Source organism: Melitaea cinxia, chromosome Z, assembly GCF_905220565.1.
Source record: "Melitaea cinxia chromosome Z, ilMelCinx1.1, whole genome shotgun sequence".
Classification (NCBI taxonomy): Eukaryota; Metazoa; Arthropoda; class Insecta; order Lepidoptera; family Nymphalidae; genus Melitaea; species Melitaea cinxia.
In genome coordinates, this window is record NC_059424.1 from 9263998 (window position 1) to 9282657 (window position 18660).

Sequence of the window (18660 nt, forward strand, 5' to 3'; positions counted from 1 at the left end):
ATTTTTTTACTTGTGGATGCTAGTAGAGCAATCAATTATCTATAAAATGATATACAATTTATGTGGAGTGATTGTGATATTTTTTTCTAAAATGGAGGCAAACATTTTAACCTTAGCGTATTAATATATATGATAAATAACAAATACTTTTTAATAATTTCTTACCTGTTGTCCTTGATCTGATAACTTTGCTGTAACTAAAACACCGTGTTCCGGAAAACTGTGTATGTGAGTTCCACTTGCGTAGTACATTGGATGACCGGCGAGCTTGAACGTCCCTTCGAAGACACGGTCTCCTAAAGCCACCTAATAATATTTTTAAATGTCAGAACTTATTTATATGTATAAAACTGAATTCTTACTTACTATCATTATATATTAATAAATGACAACAGGAACGAGAAAATTAACAAATTTAAATAATTTTTTGTTTAAGTTTTAAAATAGTTTGTTGAAGATTATAACAAAATAAAATGTTAAAAAATGTCAAAGAACATTTTAGAAAACTTAGCGACTATTTGATCTTGACGTTTCAAAAGTTAAAATATTTTTTATCACACCTGAAACATACTGAGTAGATCGTTCAAAGCCGGAACATTTGCTCCTCCCGTTTCAGGAATCCACCTGAAGAAATATTAACATCCAATAAAATTCAAGGTCATTTCAATAAATTTAATAATTTTATTTTTAATTTTATACAAGAAAGGAGTCAAACAAGTGTATTGACGGCCTGATGGTAATCGGATACCGTAACATGGACCTATAATCTATAATATATATAAAAGCGAAAGGTCACTCACTCATCACGAAATCTCCGAAACTATAACACCTACAAACTTGAAATTTGGCAGGTAGGTTCCTTATAAGACGTAGGCATCCGCTAAGAACGGATTTTACGAAACTCGACCCCTAAGGGGGTAAAACGGGGGTTGGAAGTTTGTATGAAAGTCCTATGTTTTTGAAGTAAGAGACTTGAAATTTAGAATGTAAGCTCTATAGATGGTGAAAAGGTGTCTAAATAATGTATCTTTAGAAATTAACTCCCTTTTGGGGTTAAAACGGGGGATGGTAGGCTGACTCACTCATCGCGAAATCTCCGAAACTATAATAGCTACAAACTTGAAACTTGGCAGGAAGGCTCCTTATAGTGCGTAGACATCCGCTAAGAACGGATTTTACAAAATTCGACCCTTAAAGGGGTTAAACGGGGGTTGAAAATTTGTGTGAAAGTCCCATGTTTTTGAAGTAAGAGACTTGAAATTTAAAATGTATGCCTTATAGATGATGGAAGGTGTCCAAATAATGTGTCTTTAGAAATCAACTCCCTTTTGGGGTTAAAACGGGGATGGTAGGTTGACTCACTTATCACGAAATCTCCGAAACTATAATACCTACAAGCTTGAAATTTGGCAGCTAAGTTCCTTATAGGGCTTAGACATTCTTTAAGAACTGATTTTACGAAACTCGACCCTTAAAGGGGTAAAACGGGGGTTGGAAGTTTGTATGAAAGTCCTATGTTTTTGAAGTAAGAGACTTGAAATTTAAAATGTACGCTCTTAAGATAGTGAGAAGGTGTCCAAATAATGTATCTTTAGAAGTCAACTCCTTTTTGGGGTTAAAACGGGGAATGGTAGGTTGACTCCCTCATTACGAAATCTCCGAAACTATAACAGCCAAAAACTTGAAATTTGGCAAGTAGGTTCCTTATAGGGCGTAAACATCCGCTAAGAGCTGATTTTATGAAACTTGACCCTTAAAGGGATAAAACGGGGGTTGGAAGTTTGTATGAAAGTCCTATGTTTTTGAAGTAAGAGACTTGAAATTTAAAATGTATGCTCTATAGATGGTAGAAAGGTGACCAAATAATGTATCTTTAGAAATCAACTCTCTTTTGGAGTTAAAACGGGGGATGGTAGGTTGACACACTCATCACGAAACCTCCGAAACTATAACAGCTACAAACTTGAAATTTGGCAGGTAGGTTCCTTATGGGGCGTAAACATCCGCTAAGAACTGATTTTACGAAAACCGACTCCTAAGGGGATAAAACGGGGGTCGGAAGTTTGTATGAAAGCCTTATGTTTTTGAAGTAAGAGACTTGAAATTTAAAATATATGCTCTATAGATGGTGAGGAGGTGTCCAAATAATGCATCGTAATCTATATATATAAAAGAGAAAGGTCACTGACTCACTCATCACGAGAACTCAAAAACCGCTGGATGGTCTATCCATCCAGGTTGGACAAAGATAAAATTTGGCAGGGAGGTAGATTATAATAGTTAGCAGACGTCCGCTAAGAACGGATTTTACGATATTCCATCGCTAAGAGGGTTTAATTGGGGTTGATAGTTTGTATGAAACATATACAGCCTGAAAATAAAACCAAAAATGTGGTGTATAGAGAGGTTTTATAAAAATAACAATTAAATTATACTAAATTGTGCCTTTTAAAAAGTTACTCAGTTTGATAAATATTTCAAGAGACTGAAATAAAAAAATAATTTGCGTTAAACATCTTAATACTAATACATATCTTCATAACCACGAGGACGTAATCGCGGGCAACAGTTAGTGTATTATAAACAAAGTCCCCAAAAGTGTATGTGATCGATTCGCTCAAAATTTACTGAACGGATTTTCATGCGGTTTCATCACTGTAGAGGGCTCCACCATTGGCAAGAGGAAGGTTTACGGAACGGCTAAGCCGATTTTGACGAGAGTTTCACTGGAACTTTGCCGGCAAAACTTTGTGACACACTAATTTCAACGCGGGCGAAGCCGCGGGCACAGCTAGTATATTATACTTTATTTAAAAGTAACAGACCTTACGAGCGGAAATGATCAGCAATGCTTAATGATTGTTTTTATTTTATTTATTTGATTTCATATCAAGTAACTTAGGACTCATTTTTGTTAGTAACGCGCAGTAATATCTCACATATATGCATGTAGTCTAACGTACTAAAAATCATGTTTAAGATGCTGTTGGTACTGCCCCGTAGTCTCTGCTCAAGAGACCCGCACCATTTTAAGCATAGTAATAAACAGTTGACTCGGGTCGTCGCGAATGTTCCTGAAGCGCTACAGCCCGGGCAGTCCCAGCAGTACCCTTATGCGTTATTTTACCATACCCGAAGGGCGCTTTGACTTCTTTGCAAATACTTGACAAATAAATTATACAAATAAAAACGCGCAAACTTGCGGGCCACTAGCTAGCATATTCTCCCTCACTAACAATGCCCTCAGTTCTTTCTCAATATCGGAATTATCTTTACGGCCATGCGTTAGTTGTGAATGATATTTAAAATGGTACACTCTTTCAAGTCTAGTCCCGTTGAGCAAAATTAAAGGAATTAGATTTGATGCTTTACCCCTGGCCTCAAAGACCATTACTACACTTACAATGTAGATCTGACCATGTCGTCCCACATAAGCCTCACATATTGTTATCAGCTTCCTAACTCTGACTCCAACCCATACAGATTTAAAACGATACACTTTGATAGACTCACCACTGTCTCGTATTTTCGTCATAAAATTTCACATGACGCAGCAGAGAGGCGTTGTACCAGTCAGCGAAGACTATGAGCGAAAGACCAGAGTCCACAGCTTTCTTGAGAGCTGCCATCTCCTCAGGAAAGTACTCATCTTCAGGATCAACGAGAAGTAATGCGCCGTATAAAGACGTGTCGATACATGTTAAAGGACTGCCTAGAAATAAATATATACATTTACGATAAACGTTGTCTGCAGAAATGTAATGTTGTATGAAAACAAGACCAAATAATGACAGTTGGTTCAACTTCAATAAAATTAAAAATTTCCTTTAATAAATTAATATACTGTAGAAGGATTCTTATGAAATGTCATATGGCTTCAGAGTTTACGCTCCCCGATACTGAGGCAGCCAGGACTTAGTAAGATGTTCATATTACATCGGTTTTTCATGGTCATTTATAATTCTCGCTTCGCATCTATAAACATTACCATCAAGTTGTTCATTATTTTATATATTTTTATGCATAAGCTAATTAAAAAGGATTTTTCTAATTTAAGCTGTTCTAAGCTTTTTATTTTGACTGACTGACGTCTTGCATTAATTCTCTTCAAACCATTAAATGTTACCTACGTAAAGTTGATAATTAAAGCCCAGGTCATTTTAAAATTAGCTATGCCATAGTTATCTACACAAAAAGACTTCTTAAAACAATCCCCTATTATTTTGAATTTTCCTATATTGTATAAAAGTATTTAAATTTTTCGACTGCTAACTGCGTTCCTTCAAATGGGTGGACTTTGTCCAAATCCATTGGTTGTAATTTTTTTTTTACAACTAGGTTGGAAAATAAGCTTTCGGCTGGCAACAGATGATAAACGATTAACCATACCCTACGCCTGCAACAACTCTGACCACCTTACACTCCTTACACACACACACAGACACACACACAAAACACACACAGGAAAACAACACTACTCGAAAGAAGTATTATTTAGCTGCGATCTTTTGTAAGGTCAACGTACTGCCCCAGTCTGGCTGCTCCAGATTTTGAGCAGGATATTTCCTACTGTGCCATAACCTCAGTGAAATGATAGACCAGGTGATTAATTTCTCACCCATAACTTCCAAATAGAATCCGTGCTCTCTCAACCTTCGGTACATATCCCTGAAGTTCGTGTGGATGTGGTCAGCATGCCAGTCCAGGGGGTCGTGCTTAGCTCTTAGGTCATCACGGGGGAAGTAACCACCAGGGTACCGGAGACTGTGGAACTGGTCCCAGAGAAGACGACGCCCTCGGACAGGGACAGGGATGACACGAGCTCTGGATTACAATAGACCATAATAAATAAAAATGGTTTATTTCTCGCACATCAAAAATACATTTTCCAAAATATTATATATATAAGTATTTATAAATTTTAATTTTAATATATATATATATTTATATATATATATATATATATATATTTATATATATATATATATATTCTGTACGTGTGTATGTGACCTGACTGACTACTCGTAAGCGGCTGGACCGATTTGGTTGAAATTTTGTATATATATTTCAATAAGTTCATGGATATTTTAATGGGACCCGGTAGAAGGCGCTGCTGTCGGTATTCCAGCAATCAAATAACAATCAAGTAGCTACTATTCTGGACAGAACAACGTCTTTTGGGTCCCCTAATTTTATTATAAATTGATTTGGTGTGGAACTTAATATGAAATATCTATTTTTATAGAAATTATCAAATAGAAATCTATTTATTTTAAATTAAATTTTGGTTTTGGTTTTTTGGCAATATTACTATTATAAAATTTGATTAATGCATTGATTGCATTTAAAACAAAAAAGAATAACAATACAAAATTTAGACAATAATACGACATTTAAATCGTCGTTTACACGTTCCATGTCTCAAATTGTATTTCATCACTTAATTAAGAAAACAAGGTGTTTTTATAGTTTAGCGTCTATTTTATGTAATAACAATCTTTTGTCCTTCTGTTTACAATAGTCTGTAAATGAAAAGTAATAATGTTTACCGTATTGGCAGCATTAGAGTAGTATTTTTCATAACAAAATCGAAGACCACATCGAAACTCTCGATAGTGATGTTAACATGACCCTGTTGAACAAAAAAAAAAAAATCTGATATCTAAAAATATATTCTGACATAATTATTATCAAAAGCTATCATCATAATTCTTTTTTTATGTTTCTATGTATCGTGATTATTTGAACCATTTTAATAGCTGGTTTAAAATCAAGTCTGTATAATTTGTACGTATAGATTGACTTGGGAAACATAAAAAAAATATATATATAAAAGCAAACCTTGTTCTTGACAAAAATGGATACAAAAAATAAGAATTATCCAATATGGTGCTCGGAAGCTATAAGCGTATACATACGTTTCGGATATTATTTTTTATATATGTAGATCAGTGGTCCTGTTTAGTGGTTTGCAGACCATTGATGTTCTGTAGACGATTGGTGGCCCGTGGAAGTACCAGAAATGGTCCGTGAAAGCTCTTATCCACGCTTATCAATAAATATGTCGTACGCATCCCAATTTGTATATTTACTGAGTTATAATTATTTAATTTAATAAATAATAAAAATACCAATTATGCAGTTTAAGTATACCTCGACAGTGCCGTCAAAGTTAGCGCCACTTTCGAGGACCGAGAAGCTTATCGCCAACCAGCCGGACCAGGGCCACAGAATATCAATAAAATCTACCGCAACTGACAATATGCCTCCATATGGCAAATGTGGATGCCAGGATACTTTGGTCTAAAACAAAATACAATTACACAATAATCAAATCATCTTAAATACTATAGGTAATATGCTTTAATTGAGGTAGGGCACAGCAGGACATATCCAGCTCAAGCAGGCCTACTGGGGAAGTATCTCGACCCTAGAGATCACAGCAAATAATACTTCAAGAAGAAGTTTTCAAGAAGTGTTTTGTGTTCCTAAGTGTTGAGCTCCGAGGGGAGGGGGCGGGTAGGGTCGGCAACGCACTTGTGATGCTTCTGGCATTGTAGACGTCTATAAGCTACGGTAATCGCTTAACATCAGATTTGCCGACCTAGTTATATAAAAAAATACTCACATATGAATAAAAAAAATTAGAAAGACAAACAAATAGAAAAAATTAAAAAATAAACTTCAATTAAAACGCTTGTATAGAATAATGCTTTTGTCAAACAATAGAACAAAAGGAAACAGACAAAAAAATTAATTAATTAATCTGCTCGCAAACGAAAAAAAAAAACCAATTTCAATTACATCGACTAGTAATACAACTTAGATATACGAAAAAAATAGTCAAATAAACACGCGCTTTTTTTGAAAGTCGGTTAAAAAAGACGGAAAATTACGACAATCGCATTGCAGTCTCACGGCACACAAATAAACAAATTTTAGCCATCTCGCTCTTCGCATTGCATCAAAAAGCAATAAATATATATTCGATTATTCATTGTAAAATAATAATACATAGAAGCATCTCAGTTTGAATAACTGGTTGGTGATAGGTACGTGATGTGTTTTAAAACTTTATTTCTCAATACAAGACATACGAAACCAATATGAGAAATATCATAAAAATAACAAAAATACAATTGACATGTCACTCGTTTCATTTTAAATGTAATCAATAGTAGTAGTAGTAATAGTATTACATATGAATAAGGCCATTTGATACTAAAATATATCTAGTCAATGTCCAAAACTCACAACTTTGCCGGCCACACCGAGGCCGTTAATGACGGTGACGTTCGCTATTGTCGGTTGAGCGCTGTAGTACAGTGGCTGGGTGCAGTACGGCCACATGTACTGGCATTCCGTTAGATCAATGTATGGCGGACTTAGACTGGCTTGCGGCTCGTATTCACGGAGAAACTAAAAAAATAATAATGTTAAGTTTAAAACTCCAATTTTTCTATTTAACAACAGCCACTACCCTAAAGTCTATTTGAGTAAGAATATTCAGTCATCGTAATCACTTCACTGAGTCACGCTACTTGACTTATTATATCACATTCAATTCATAACGGCGTGTTCAAAATGACCAGTTTATTTCAAGCAGCACAGTGTTATCGAATTATCCGTGAACGCGTTGGATTGGTACTGACCATTATTATTATTGACACTGACCATTTACGTTTATATAGCTTTATACCTGATAAGCGCTGATGAGGTCCAGTTTCCCGTGGCCCTGTTCGAACATGTTGGGGCCAGATAAACGTCGTGCGGTGATACAGAGCGCTTGTTTCACCGAGGCTGGTGACAAGTTCTGGCGTGGAACACCGCTTGCGAGTAGCGCTATAGCTCCCGCTACTACCGGGGACGCTACTGAAGTCCCTGTAACAATAATCAAACCATATTGAAATGAATGTATATTATATACTAGCTAGTCCCTGTGCCATTGGCTGCGTTATCGAAATATATACGTGATTCGATTGACTTTACTATGTACTTACTAGATTCCAAGTGTTTTTGCATTTTCAGAGTCCCAAATGGACCGGACCTTACCAAATAGAATTTCGGGTCTATAATCTTAGATGGTGTAAAAAAGGATTTTATTACATTTATTTTAAACTAGCTGCCCAGACAGACTTCGTTCGGTCAAAATTTAATAGTAAAAATAATTTATTTTTATTTTTTTAAGGAACATACATAAAAATAAATTAGCCGAATTGATCGAGCCATTCTCGAGTTATGCGCTCAGCAACATTCATTTTTATTATATAGATCTAGATTTCTGCTTAATATAAGCTAAAAAAAAATGTAATAATATAAAAAAATATTTTTTGAAGTATACGTATTTGTTGTTCTGTTAAAACATATGTTATAATTTACATTTAAATTATCAAACTTTAAGAATTCAGCTTATCTTACATGTACAGTCTTTAAGTGCTTTTAGTTGTAGTTTGTTATCAATTTTATGTAACTGAGTATGTAAACGAAATAATTTTCCATGAAATTTATTTTTTTATGTACATAAAAATCAATTCTTATTTCCCTTGGTTACGCCCAAATTGAGAAGGACTTTACTGAACTCTATAAATTTTTTCAAACAAATTGGTAGAAGGTTCTTAAGAATTTAAAAAATTAAGAAAATTACTCAGAAAAATAGGAGCAATAAAATAATAAAATGACTACGTAAACTTCAAGCGTTTGACAGTTCACAAGACAAAACAACGGCTGTTGGGACTGCTAATAGAATTAAATTTTGTCTGGTAGAAAATAGAAAAAGTAGAAAAAGTACATTAAAGTCTCATTCCTATATTCAGAAAACGATTCGTTTTCTGATACAAGACACATTCTATATTAAGCCGTTTCCTGAATAAAGCAACAGAGTATTAAAATATAAAGTATTTAAAAAAAATTGTACCGCTAAGTGATTTACAACCACCATTCACACTGGAGCCACGCACCCCACTTCCGTACGTAACGATATCCGGCTTCATACGTCCATAGCCCTGAAAAAACAATACTAGTTAGATCACCCGACTCCTTACCTACCTTACTAAAATTGTAACCGTGATACTTTCTAGTTTATAAAATCAAACAATCAACATTTCATCATTACAGCCTATACAGTCCACTGCTGGACATAGGCCTCCACAAGTTTACGCCAAAAATAACGTGAACTCATGTGTTTTGCCCATAGTCACCACGCTGGGCAGGCGGGTTGGTGACCGCAGTACTCAACAATTAAGGCTAGGTAATTTCCCGCAACTATGGCCTGTAGTGTAACATTTAATAACCAATACCACTTACAAGTTAAATTAACTTGTTTAATGACCACAAATATATCTTTCGTCTTCGTAACGTTACTACTGATGTACTTAGTCCTACAAAGGCATGATTTGGTAGTTGAAATAACTTACGTCCGGCAATTCCCAAGTGGTCATTCCTCTCGATGAGAACTTGGCGATACGGTCATCGAATCCTATCCCGCCGACGCCAATTACGTCCATTTGATCCGCGGGGTTATTTAGAGTTCCGTACAATGGCCCGTCGTTGCCTATCGCCGACACCATTATTACCTAATGAAAAAGATCACATCTTATTATGTATATACATTTGTATGTATTAATGTATTTTTATACATGATACGCTGATCTGGCAAACGTCGTTCTGCCGTATGGATAGTGAAACTATTATCACATAGGAGTATAAAATATAGCCTACGACCTATTCTCAGACTTACCAAATAATTATGTATGCATAAAAAGAATCATAAAAGTCGGTCAAGCCGTTTCTGAGGTCTTCAATAACAAACACTTATGACACGAAATTTTTATATACCTACCTATTTGATATACTTAACTATTCATCAGATTGGTTCAGTTATAAGTTTACTGCTTCACTCTTAAGAGATAGGCTGTATTATATATTGATGTTTTATAATCTTATCATAGAAGCATCGTGGGTAACATTTTTTAACAACACATAGATAATTTTGGTTTTATTTTAATATCAGTTAGTGTGTACTAACGTGGACTGGTAGCTAATGTCAATCATAGTAATTATAGTAATAAATCACCTTATTAGCGCTCAGTTCCCAAACTTTATCGACAAAAGGGTGGTCCATGAAGTCCGGCCCTCCGATGCTTAAATTGAGTACGTCGATCTTCTTTAATATGGCGTAATTGAAGGCGTCGAGAAACCATGACGTGTAAGATACCTATAACATGTTTATATATATTATAAGAACTAACAACGCGCGCAGTTTACAGACATCAAAGTAATCAAAACATGACCTAATAAATGTCCTATCATCAAATGATGTCCTGTCATCAAAATCAAATCGGTACTTTGACATTAGCGAGTTCAAAACTATAAACAGACAAGCTTAATGTAAAATTAATGTAATAAAAATAACATTTAAACTATTACAGTTTCACGTAAGCACGATACAATCATTTTATAGTTTATTTTAAGGAAATGTATAGAGTCCCAAGTAATTTTTACTGTAACTGTGTATATGCATGTGTGAGTTTTATATTTATTGAATACTCTCAAGTATTATATAACTATGTTTATACTCGAAACGACACGACAATATTCTTTGCAACGTAAATAATTCATGGTGACCACACAAGCGTTTAGTTAGTAAATCGATAATATTTAACAAAATCAATATTTCATGAATAACTAAAAATAACAATAAGAATTTTGTACTGCTATAAATTTAGCCATTTAGATTTATTGTCGTTCATCACTAATTCATTCCCACGCATTAACAGTGTGATATTTTTAATTGATAACCTTTCTAAATAAACGGGCATTTTAACAAAAGATAAATTTATGGCGATACTTCATAAAATAAATATTTTAAATATATTAACTGTTTAGTTACGTCATGACGACAAGATCGCGACGGGTTCAAACCTTACACGTGACAAATATATACGCGCTTCAGCCTATAATATCCCACTACTGGGCATAGGCCTCTGTCCCCATGTAGGAGAAGGATCAGAGCTTAATCCACCACATTGCTCCAATGCGGGTTAGCGGATATATTCCCTACTTATGAGTAACGATCGCTATCAGGTGTACATGATAACAACTGGGACCGACGGCTTAACGTGCTCTCCGAGGCACGGTGAGGAGACCCACAAGGACTGCACGAACACCCAGACCACGACAAACACCTGTATTGCCACTACAAATATTTGTCATGTGCGGGGATCGAACGCGCAACCGCCAGCGCAACAGATACAATCCATGGCTGTAACCGTTGCGCCAACACGGCGTATATATAACAACGCGGCGACAAATATTTATATAGACCATATAAATGTACAGATTGTATTTTTTGGCGTTTGTGCTTGTATATAGTGTATTTCCGGACTTGTAACATAGAATTACCATATTACATAAAAGAGAAATTACTTTCGTACTTACAATTTTACTAAAGATCAAAAAACGTTGTGGTCTGAAAGAAGATATAGTGACAAAAATTGAGAAAGGTATGCTGAGATGGTTTGGTCATGTCGAGAGAATTAGAGAACGGTTGACGAAAAAAGTGTATAAGGCGAGTGTGAATGGAAGGGTTGAAAGGGGTAGACCTAGGCGGACGTTCTGACCCAGGCCCAGACTTAGGTCTAGGACCTAGGCCCCAAGGGGAGGAGTTGCTGGACTTCTACTGGGCGCGTCCTCCGGGTGGCGGATAGGGGATGCCACTCGCGGTTTAGCCGCCGCGCCGGACGATGCGCTCCGGGTACCGCTCTGGTCATCAGAGTGGACCTGTGAGCGCAGGTGTGTTGGCACGGAGGTGCGGCAGTATGTGTGGCGCTGAGACGGCGCGGAGATGTGGGGGTCGGGTTTTCCTGGCCCCACGCGGCGGACGGGTTGGGCGGGTTCGCTCGCCCTCTAAGGCGCGCAAGCGCATGCCGCCGGGTAGCACTGGGCGCCCTGCAGTTCCTGTGGGGCTGCTAGGTGCGGCCCGGTGCCGGACTCAGGCGGTGGGGCAGCTCCTAGACCTCGTCTTCCTCCTACAGACGGCAGAGGGATCGACTTGGAAAGGTTGAGCGTCCCTTCCGATGGGGCTGAAAGGCCATCACTGGGGGGACGTCGTGGTAGTGTGCGAAAGCGATCCCATGGCGTCCCACTAAGGTGCCGGCGGAAAAAAGATGTGGTTTTAGTGGATAGTCTGGCCTTTGTGTTATTGTAGTGGATAGTTTTTTTTTTTTTTTTTTTTGGAAGTCTAATATATTTAATTATATTTTAAATATATATATATATACACATTTTTTTTTTCGTCGACTTATGTATACATATATATACACTTTATTGTACACCAAAAACAGAAACGATACATAGCAAAGAAAGAAAAATATTAATTATTTAGTAGTAATTATTTACATACCAACAAATGTTTATATATTTTTAGATTAATAGAAATTTCAGCGTCAAACTAACCATTCATAATATGACTTATTTTCATTATTTTCCTTATTTTGCATCGTTACATCTAAACTAGGCATAGCCTGTATCTTAGATGTAAGTCTCCTTCGCTACATATATAAAGCAAAAATTTAAATTACATGCTCATCACAAGTACACTATTTGTAATAACATTCTAACAAAATGTAACAATAATAAATGTGAGGGTAGAGTAACAATTACATTGTGTTCAACCTAAAACGTATAGTTTGACAACAACAACTATAAACTTATTCACGTTTCTATGTATTATTTATTTCAATTTATTTTTTAGATATAGTTACTATGTATTTTTACAGATTTTCCATTTATATTTATGTATTATGCATACTATTGTTTGTATGTTAGGTGTTTGCGTGTGTGTATGTTTGTGTATATGTCGTGGATGTATGTGTGCGTGCGTATTGAGCATGTGTGTTTAAGTGAACATGTTTTAACTCATGCGTATGTGTGTGTGTGTGTGTGTGTGTGTGTATCTGTGTCTGTAGTTTGGCTCACGACGGGAGTTTCTCACTCCCGTCACATTCGTGTGGCGGGGTTAGTGCGTAAATGCATTTCCCCATCTATAAAAAAGGCAGACGTTCTGAGACCAAATAAGGGACGTCTTGAAAAAAGGCCAGGTCAAGAGTACCCTAAACCGAAGAGCATGTATGAAGGGAATAATGAAAGTGGACGAAGCGAAAGAAGTCTGTAAGGATCGTAACAAGTGGAAAGAAGTGGTCTCTGCCTATCCCTACGGGAAAGAGGCGTGATTATATGTATGTATGTATGTATGCATGTATGTATGTATGTAACATGTCAATTAAAGTCGGTACCTATATTCAAAAACGATTCGTTTTGCTATTAATTTTTCTTCTTAGTTTAGGTTGTTACGCAAATACATCAAAAACTACATGGGTACGAAACATTCTATTCACCTGATTGTCGGTAAAAACGCGGAATATGTGTAAGTCAGCGTCAGGGGCGAAGCCGAGGCAGTCGGCCCTGGATGCAATGACACCAGCTACGAAGGTCCCGTGACCCAGCGCGTCGTCTAGCGTGTTTTCCCCAGTCCAGTCGGTACGCTCTTTTACTCGCCCGAAGTGAGGGTGGTGACGAGCCAAGCCCGTATCGAACACTGCTACCTTGATACCTTCACCTGTATAAAGTTCCAATTTTTTATTAGTTTAAAGAAAATTAAAAAAAGATGCAGCAAAATTACCCCATTCAAAGGCTACAACACCATAGGTGGACATTGCCGTCAATTTTACAATATATAATTTTTGCGTCGGGGTTAAAATAATACTGGAAATGAAAATAAAATTTGGAATCAAGGATAGTTCCTTGATTTCCATTACATAGCTAATCGTATACACGCATTAGAAAATATAAAAAATACTCGATTAAAAAAATTAACTCATTTATTCGAAAAATAATTGTCCTCCTTCGTTGCCTCAAGGTCACTAGTGGTCCTTCGAGTCCCACCCTGAATAATAGTTATACCGACTCTTTTGATAGCCGCAGGGATGAAATGCTTTCGTCACGCTTTCGACCACTTATGTCAAAAGTATTATTTATGTTATCATTAATGTGTACAGGCTCAGAATATTATTACTGATGTTATCAGCCTTATGATATATTTATTTGTATCTTTTCACTATTATTTAACATTTTCTACTTTTAATTTAGGCACTTTTATTTCAAATGTGTTAATTTTCTTCATATTTTATGTACTTAATGTGATATTAATATGAGAAGTTTTGTTCAATTTATTTTTTCTATTTAATTCATAAGTTGAACGAAATTCGATGTATCTATATAGAAACTATATCAAATATCTTTACAAGGGCTTCTCAGCGCATGTTGAAACAAGTGTGTTATTGGGAAACCAAACAAGATAGTTTCGTATGATAAGCTATTTTCGTGGCAAATAACATTTTTATGACAATGGTTTTTATAAAGTACCTAGTGAACTTAGTATCACCTATTTTTTTTTTTCGTGAATATATATTTTTTTACTTTATTTTATATAAACTTCCTGTCCCACTCCTTCTTGTCCTGGCACTAACAAACACAAAAAAGAATTAAACAAATTGGTGCTGTTATGCGTGTACATACATTGCGGCGATATATTTTGATTTAATAATAAGATTAGATAAGGTAAAAACATAAATAAATAAATATCTACAGTAATACACACACGGTCGTCTGTTCTTAAAGTAAGCAACTTAATGCTTGTTATAGGTAACAGCCGACTAGTATAGCTACATTTTTTTTCTGGGTGCAATATATATATATATATATATACAGACTCGTGGTGGGAATCGAACCCACAACTCCACCACGGAACAGAATGCAGGGTCACTAGAAACTACGCCAACAGACTAGTCAACTAGTACAACAAGTACTTGTATTATTAAATATAGGAATTAAAACTTTGCTAGCTCTTAGACGCGGATTTTAATCAAATTAATCCTAGATACGTTACATTAAGGGCTTGATTATGCAGGTTAAAATTATCATTTTATAACTAACATAACTGGTAACGTAACTAGAATTCAACTGAAACTAAAGGTAACTTTTTGTACGAAACATTTTTTTTTACATTCGTCAAAACTGCCCGGTTTTTCTTAACAATTTTATGTAAAAAGTTTTTTTTTTCAACTTTTTTTAGTAACTAACTAGAAGAGCCCCTCCGCTTCGAGGACGTTGACAAGCATTTGCCCCCTGTGATTCCTGTGCCCAAATCCGTGAGGTGCGATTCTCGATTCGTCGCGGTCTTGTACTCCTACTTTAGCGTTGAAGTCTCTCATAACAACGTTGTAGAGGACCGAAGTAGTGCCATCTATGGGCAGTATGGTCATTGCAATATCTTTATACAAGGCTTCGACTTTATCGTCAGAGTATGCCGAGGTCGGCACATATACCTGTATTAGGGAGTGCCTGTCATTGAGTCTAAGTACCATTGTCCGGAGTCCAGGATCATTGTGTCCTCTCCCTCTCTTCGGACTTCAGATTTTTGTTACGTTTAGACATTTGTTATTTATATATATTATATTATTCATGATTTTGGTTATTGATTTTTAAATTTTAGTTAAAAATAAAGTTACTTTTAATTTCCGCCCGTTCTGTTATTTTAGATTGTTGATAAAAAGTTAACTGTTAAATCTGATTTTTGCATCAGGGATACAAAAACATTTCATTAGTATGTCATTATTTATTGTTAGGCCGCTTATACCATCCTTATTTTTATTTAACGAAAATAAAGTTTAATCTTTAAATTTTAAATTATAAAACTGACCTGTAACACCAAGCGACCATAATAGATCTGCTTTTAGAACTGATGTGATCTGTCGTGGAACTGTCCTCAATAGTTTTCTAGACGAAAATCCGTCGTTCTGCAAATAAACGTGTATTAAAGTCTACTACACACAAATATACAGAATGCAAACAAGCAGAAAACATTAAGATCTGTATTATAAGTTTGTATATATTTTTAATCATAAAGTATTTTTACTGTTGTTACTTCTTTTTATAAAATTCTTTATTTTATCAGACATGAGTAAGCCTTCAAATTCAGGAAGTGTTTTCTAAAGAATCTTTTTTATCGGGAAAATATTTGTTTTGTTATTTGTAATAGAAAATTAAATTTATATAGATGGAAAAGTTAGTTAAAAATTAATATTTTTTTCTAAGATATCTCATAGATAGACATTCAATATTTAATTATTTTTACCTCTCGTGGTTGCCTAAGAGAATGAAGTGCACGGCTTCGACGTTTATGGTTTCTCCATCCCGAGTACAAACATCCATTTGGCCCACACTCATCCTGTATAAAAAATTACAATATACTGATTTTGGAATTATAATAATGTTCATTTATAAGTTATTCAAACACCTTTATGTTATAACAAAGCTAAATACTACTGCTTTAAAACAGTGTTCTGTTCCTGTGTTGCGTAAGGTATCCAGAGCTTCTGGATAGGGTCGGGGACAGGATCATCAATGCCCTTGCAATGCTTTTAGTATTGCAAGTGACCATAAGCTATGTTAACCTTTTACCATCCAGACAGGCCACATGTTTGTTTGCCACCCTAGTCATATATAAAAATGTATGCTTATCTTAATATTATAAAGTTTCTAACTTTGTTTTGTAGTGGGTAATCTCCGCAAATGCTGATCCGATCACGAAAATTCTTTCACTAACAGAAATCTACACTATTCAAGAGTGACATAGGCTATATTTTATTGTGATTGAACAAAAAATTTAGGGAAAAATCTTATATAAAAAATACTCGTGCCACAATTTTAGTTACAATACTCTTACGAAACGGCTGGACTGATTTTGATGAAATTTTGTATGCATATCGGGTAGGTCTGAGAATCGGCCAACATCTTCTCTATAACTTTTCATACATCTATTATAAGGGGGGCGGGATTAAGGGGGGGTGAATAACATATATGGCAAAACAACGTTTACAGGGTCAGCTAGTTGTAAATAAACCTAAAAGTTTCTGAAAATTAAGTCATGTATTAGCCTAAAATACTGTTACTGTAATACAATACTAATAAATTGTAGTACAATAACTCTTAAGTGGCGATGGTTATTGCAAAGATACTGTAACTTTCGGTGCCAGTAAATAAAATGTACTTATTTATTTTAACAGTTAAAATAATTAATAATATGAGTCGGCAATGTCCCAATGGTATGAAATGGAAATGGAATGGTATGGTAATGGAGTTTTCCAATGGTATCACAATGAGTATCATACAAAAAAAACATCCATAGTAACTGTAAAAGCTTTAAAAACTTTATATATATATATATATATATACAATACTATATATATACATATACATATACAATATAAGAACTATATACAACATTTCCTTACCTCTTTCACAAACTTAATAGTTCGCTGAACTTGTCTCTGAGCTGTGACCCGTCGCACAGCAGGATGATCACGGAGAGCTTCTATACCATCTTTCATGTCATCTCCAAAGGCAATAACATCAAAATCACTCGGGTACTCTTTCGCTGGATTATTACGTTGCAAAATTGTATAATTTGATATCTGTAAAAAATATTTATTTTGTTTAGAAAAATACCTAGTATGTTATTCTACATCTGACATTATAATATTGCTACATACTACAAAATAATTCCTTGAAGGGCCTTTCATACATTAAATAATGTTGGAAACATAAGTATATAAATTACTTTTTTATAATTGACTTTTAAGCATTTTTCCTTCTCATTATTGCATAAATAAATAGAACAGAATGAGTGACTAATTATACAAATATTATATTAAAATGAGCAAAGATTTGTTTATATATTTGATGGAAACATAGAACACTTAATTACTACACCAATTGGCTATTATGTACATAACCAGCCTCTAATTTATGGGAGGTTAAATTTTTGTTATTTCTGACTCTACCTTAACTCTGGTGCTGCGGGAAGTGCACTCATGCTCCGTTCCACGACTTTCACACGTTATTTTCGAACAAATGTACATAAAAACGATCCCTACTGCAAGATCAACATACGATACGAATCGACCTTTAATGACTGACAAATAGACACTTTTAAACAAAATAACGCGTCAGACATAATATACTAATAAAATTAGTAACATTGCATATTAGAATATAGGTAGAGAAATTCGAAAAATACCCAATACCGAATCGGAGCACCCCACTGTCCACGTGGTCTTGGTCTACCCTAGTGTTTTTTTTTAAGCCGGAGGCGCGGAGGGAGGGCACCCTTCGCCCGCCGTGCAAAAGCGTGCGAACGAATGCGTAGAGGAGTGGCTGAGCGCCTTCGGCGACCAGCCTCCGCTGCGAAACGGAGCATGAGTGAGCGTGCATTCGCACGCAAGGGCGGAAGGGCTGCACTTCCCGCAGCGCCACAGCCAAGCGTAATTCTAACCTCAAAGGTGGTAGGTTAATTTTTCCGATTTAAAAATTTAACCTCACAACTTTAACCACGATATCTCCGTAACCATAGGGTTTACATGATAATAGTTGTCCTTGGGGGTAAAAAAGACACCCTCCTCCTCTTCACCCCCTCTCCCCCCTAGCCCCATAAATTAAAGGCCGCTTTTGTACATGATTAGCCACCAATTTTATTAATTCATTAATTTACAAAAGCATAATATTAACATAAAAGTAATTGTTGTAGACATTATAACTCTACAA

The 18660-nt window shown here is 35.5% G+C and overlaps 1 protein-coding gene across 1 annotated transcript in view; it reads right to left on the reverse strand.

Moving 5' to 3' along the window:
• Nucleotides 1-18660, reverse strand: part of LOC123668350 (membrane-bound transcription factor site-1 protease) — a 29335-nt gene that overhangs the window by 10155 nt on the left and 520 nt on the right. The window contains exons 2-16 of the mRNA XM_045602089.1: nucleotides 17352-17531; nucleotides 16193-16285; nucleotides 15758-15854; nucleotides 13395-13615; nucleotides 10073-10213; nucleotides 9414-9572; nucleotides 8915-9002; nucleotides 7700-7881; nucleotides 7255-7419; nucleotides 6154-6303; nucleotides 5550-5632; nucleotides 4619-4824; nucleotides 3514-3712; nucleotides 561-624; nucleotides 166-306 (exon numbers count right to left, since the gene is read on the reverse strand). Of these exons, the coding sequence (XP_045458045.1) occupies nucleotides 166-306; nucleotides 561-624; nucleotides 3514-3712; nucleotides 4619-4824; nucleotides 5550-5632; nucleotides 6154-6303; nucleotides 7255-7419; nucleotides 7700-7881; nucleotides 8915-9002; nucleotides 9414-9572; nucleotides 10073-10213; nucleotides 13395-13615; nucleotides 15758-15854; nucleotides 16193-16285; nucleotides 17352-17531 (2169 nt within the window). The remainder of the gene's footprint in view (nucleotides 1-165; nucleotides 307-560; nucleotides 625-3513; nucleotides 3713-4618; nucleotides 4825-5549; nucleotides 5633-6153; nucleotides 6304-7254; nucleotides 7420-7699; nucleotides 7882-8914; nucleotides 9003-9413; nucleotides 9573-10072; nucleotides 10214-13394; nucleotides 13616-15757; nucleotides 15855-16192; nucleotides 16286-17351; nucleotides 17532-18660) is intronic.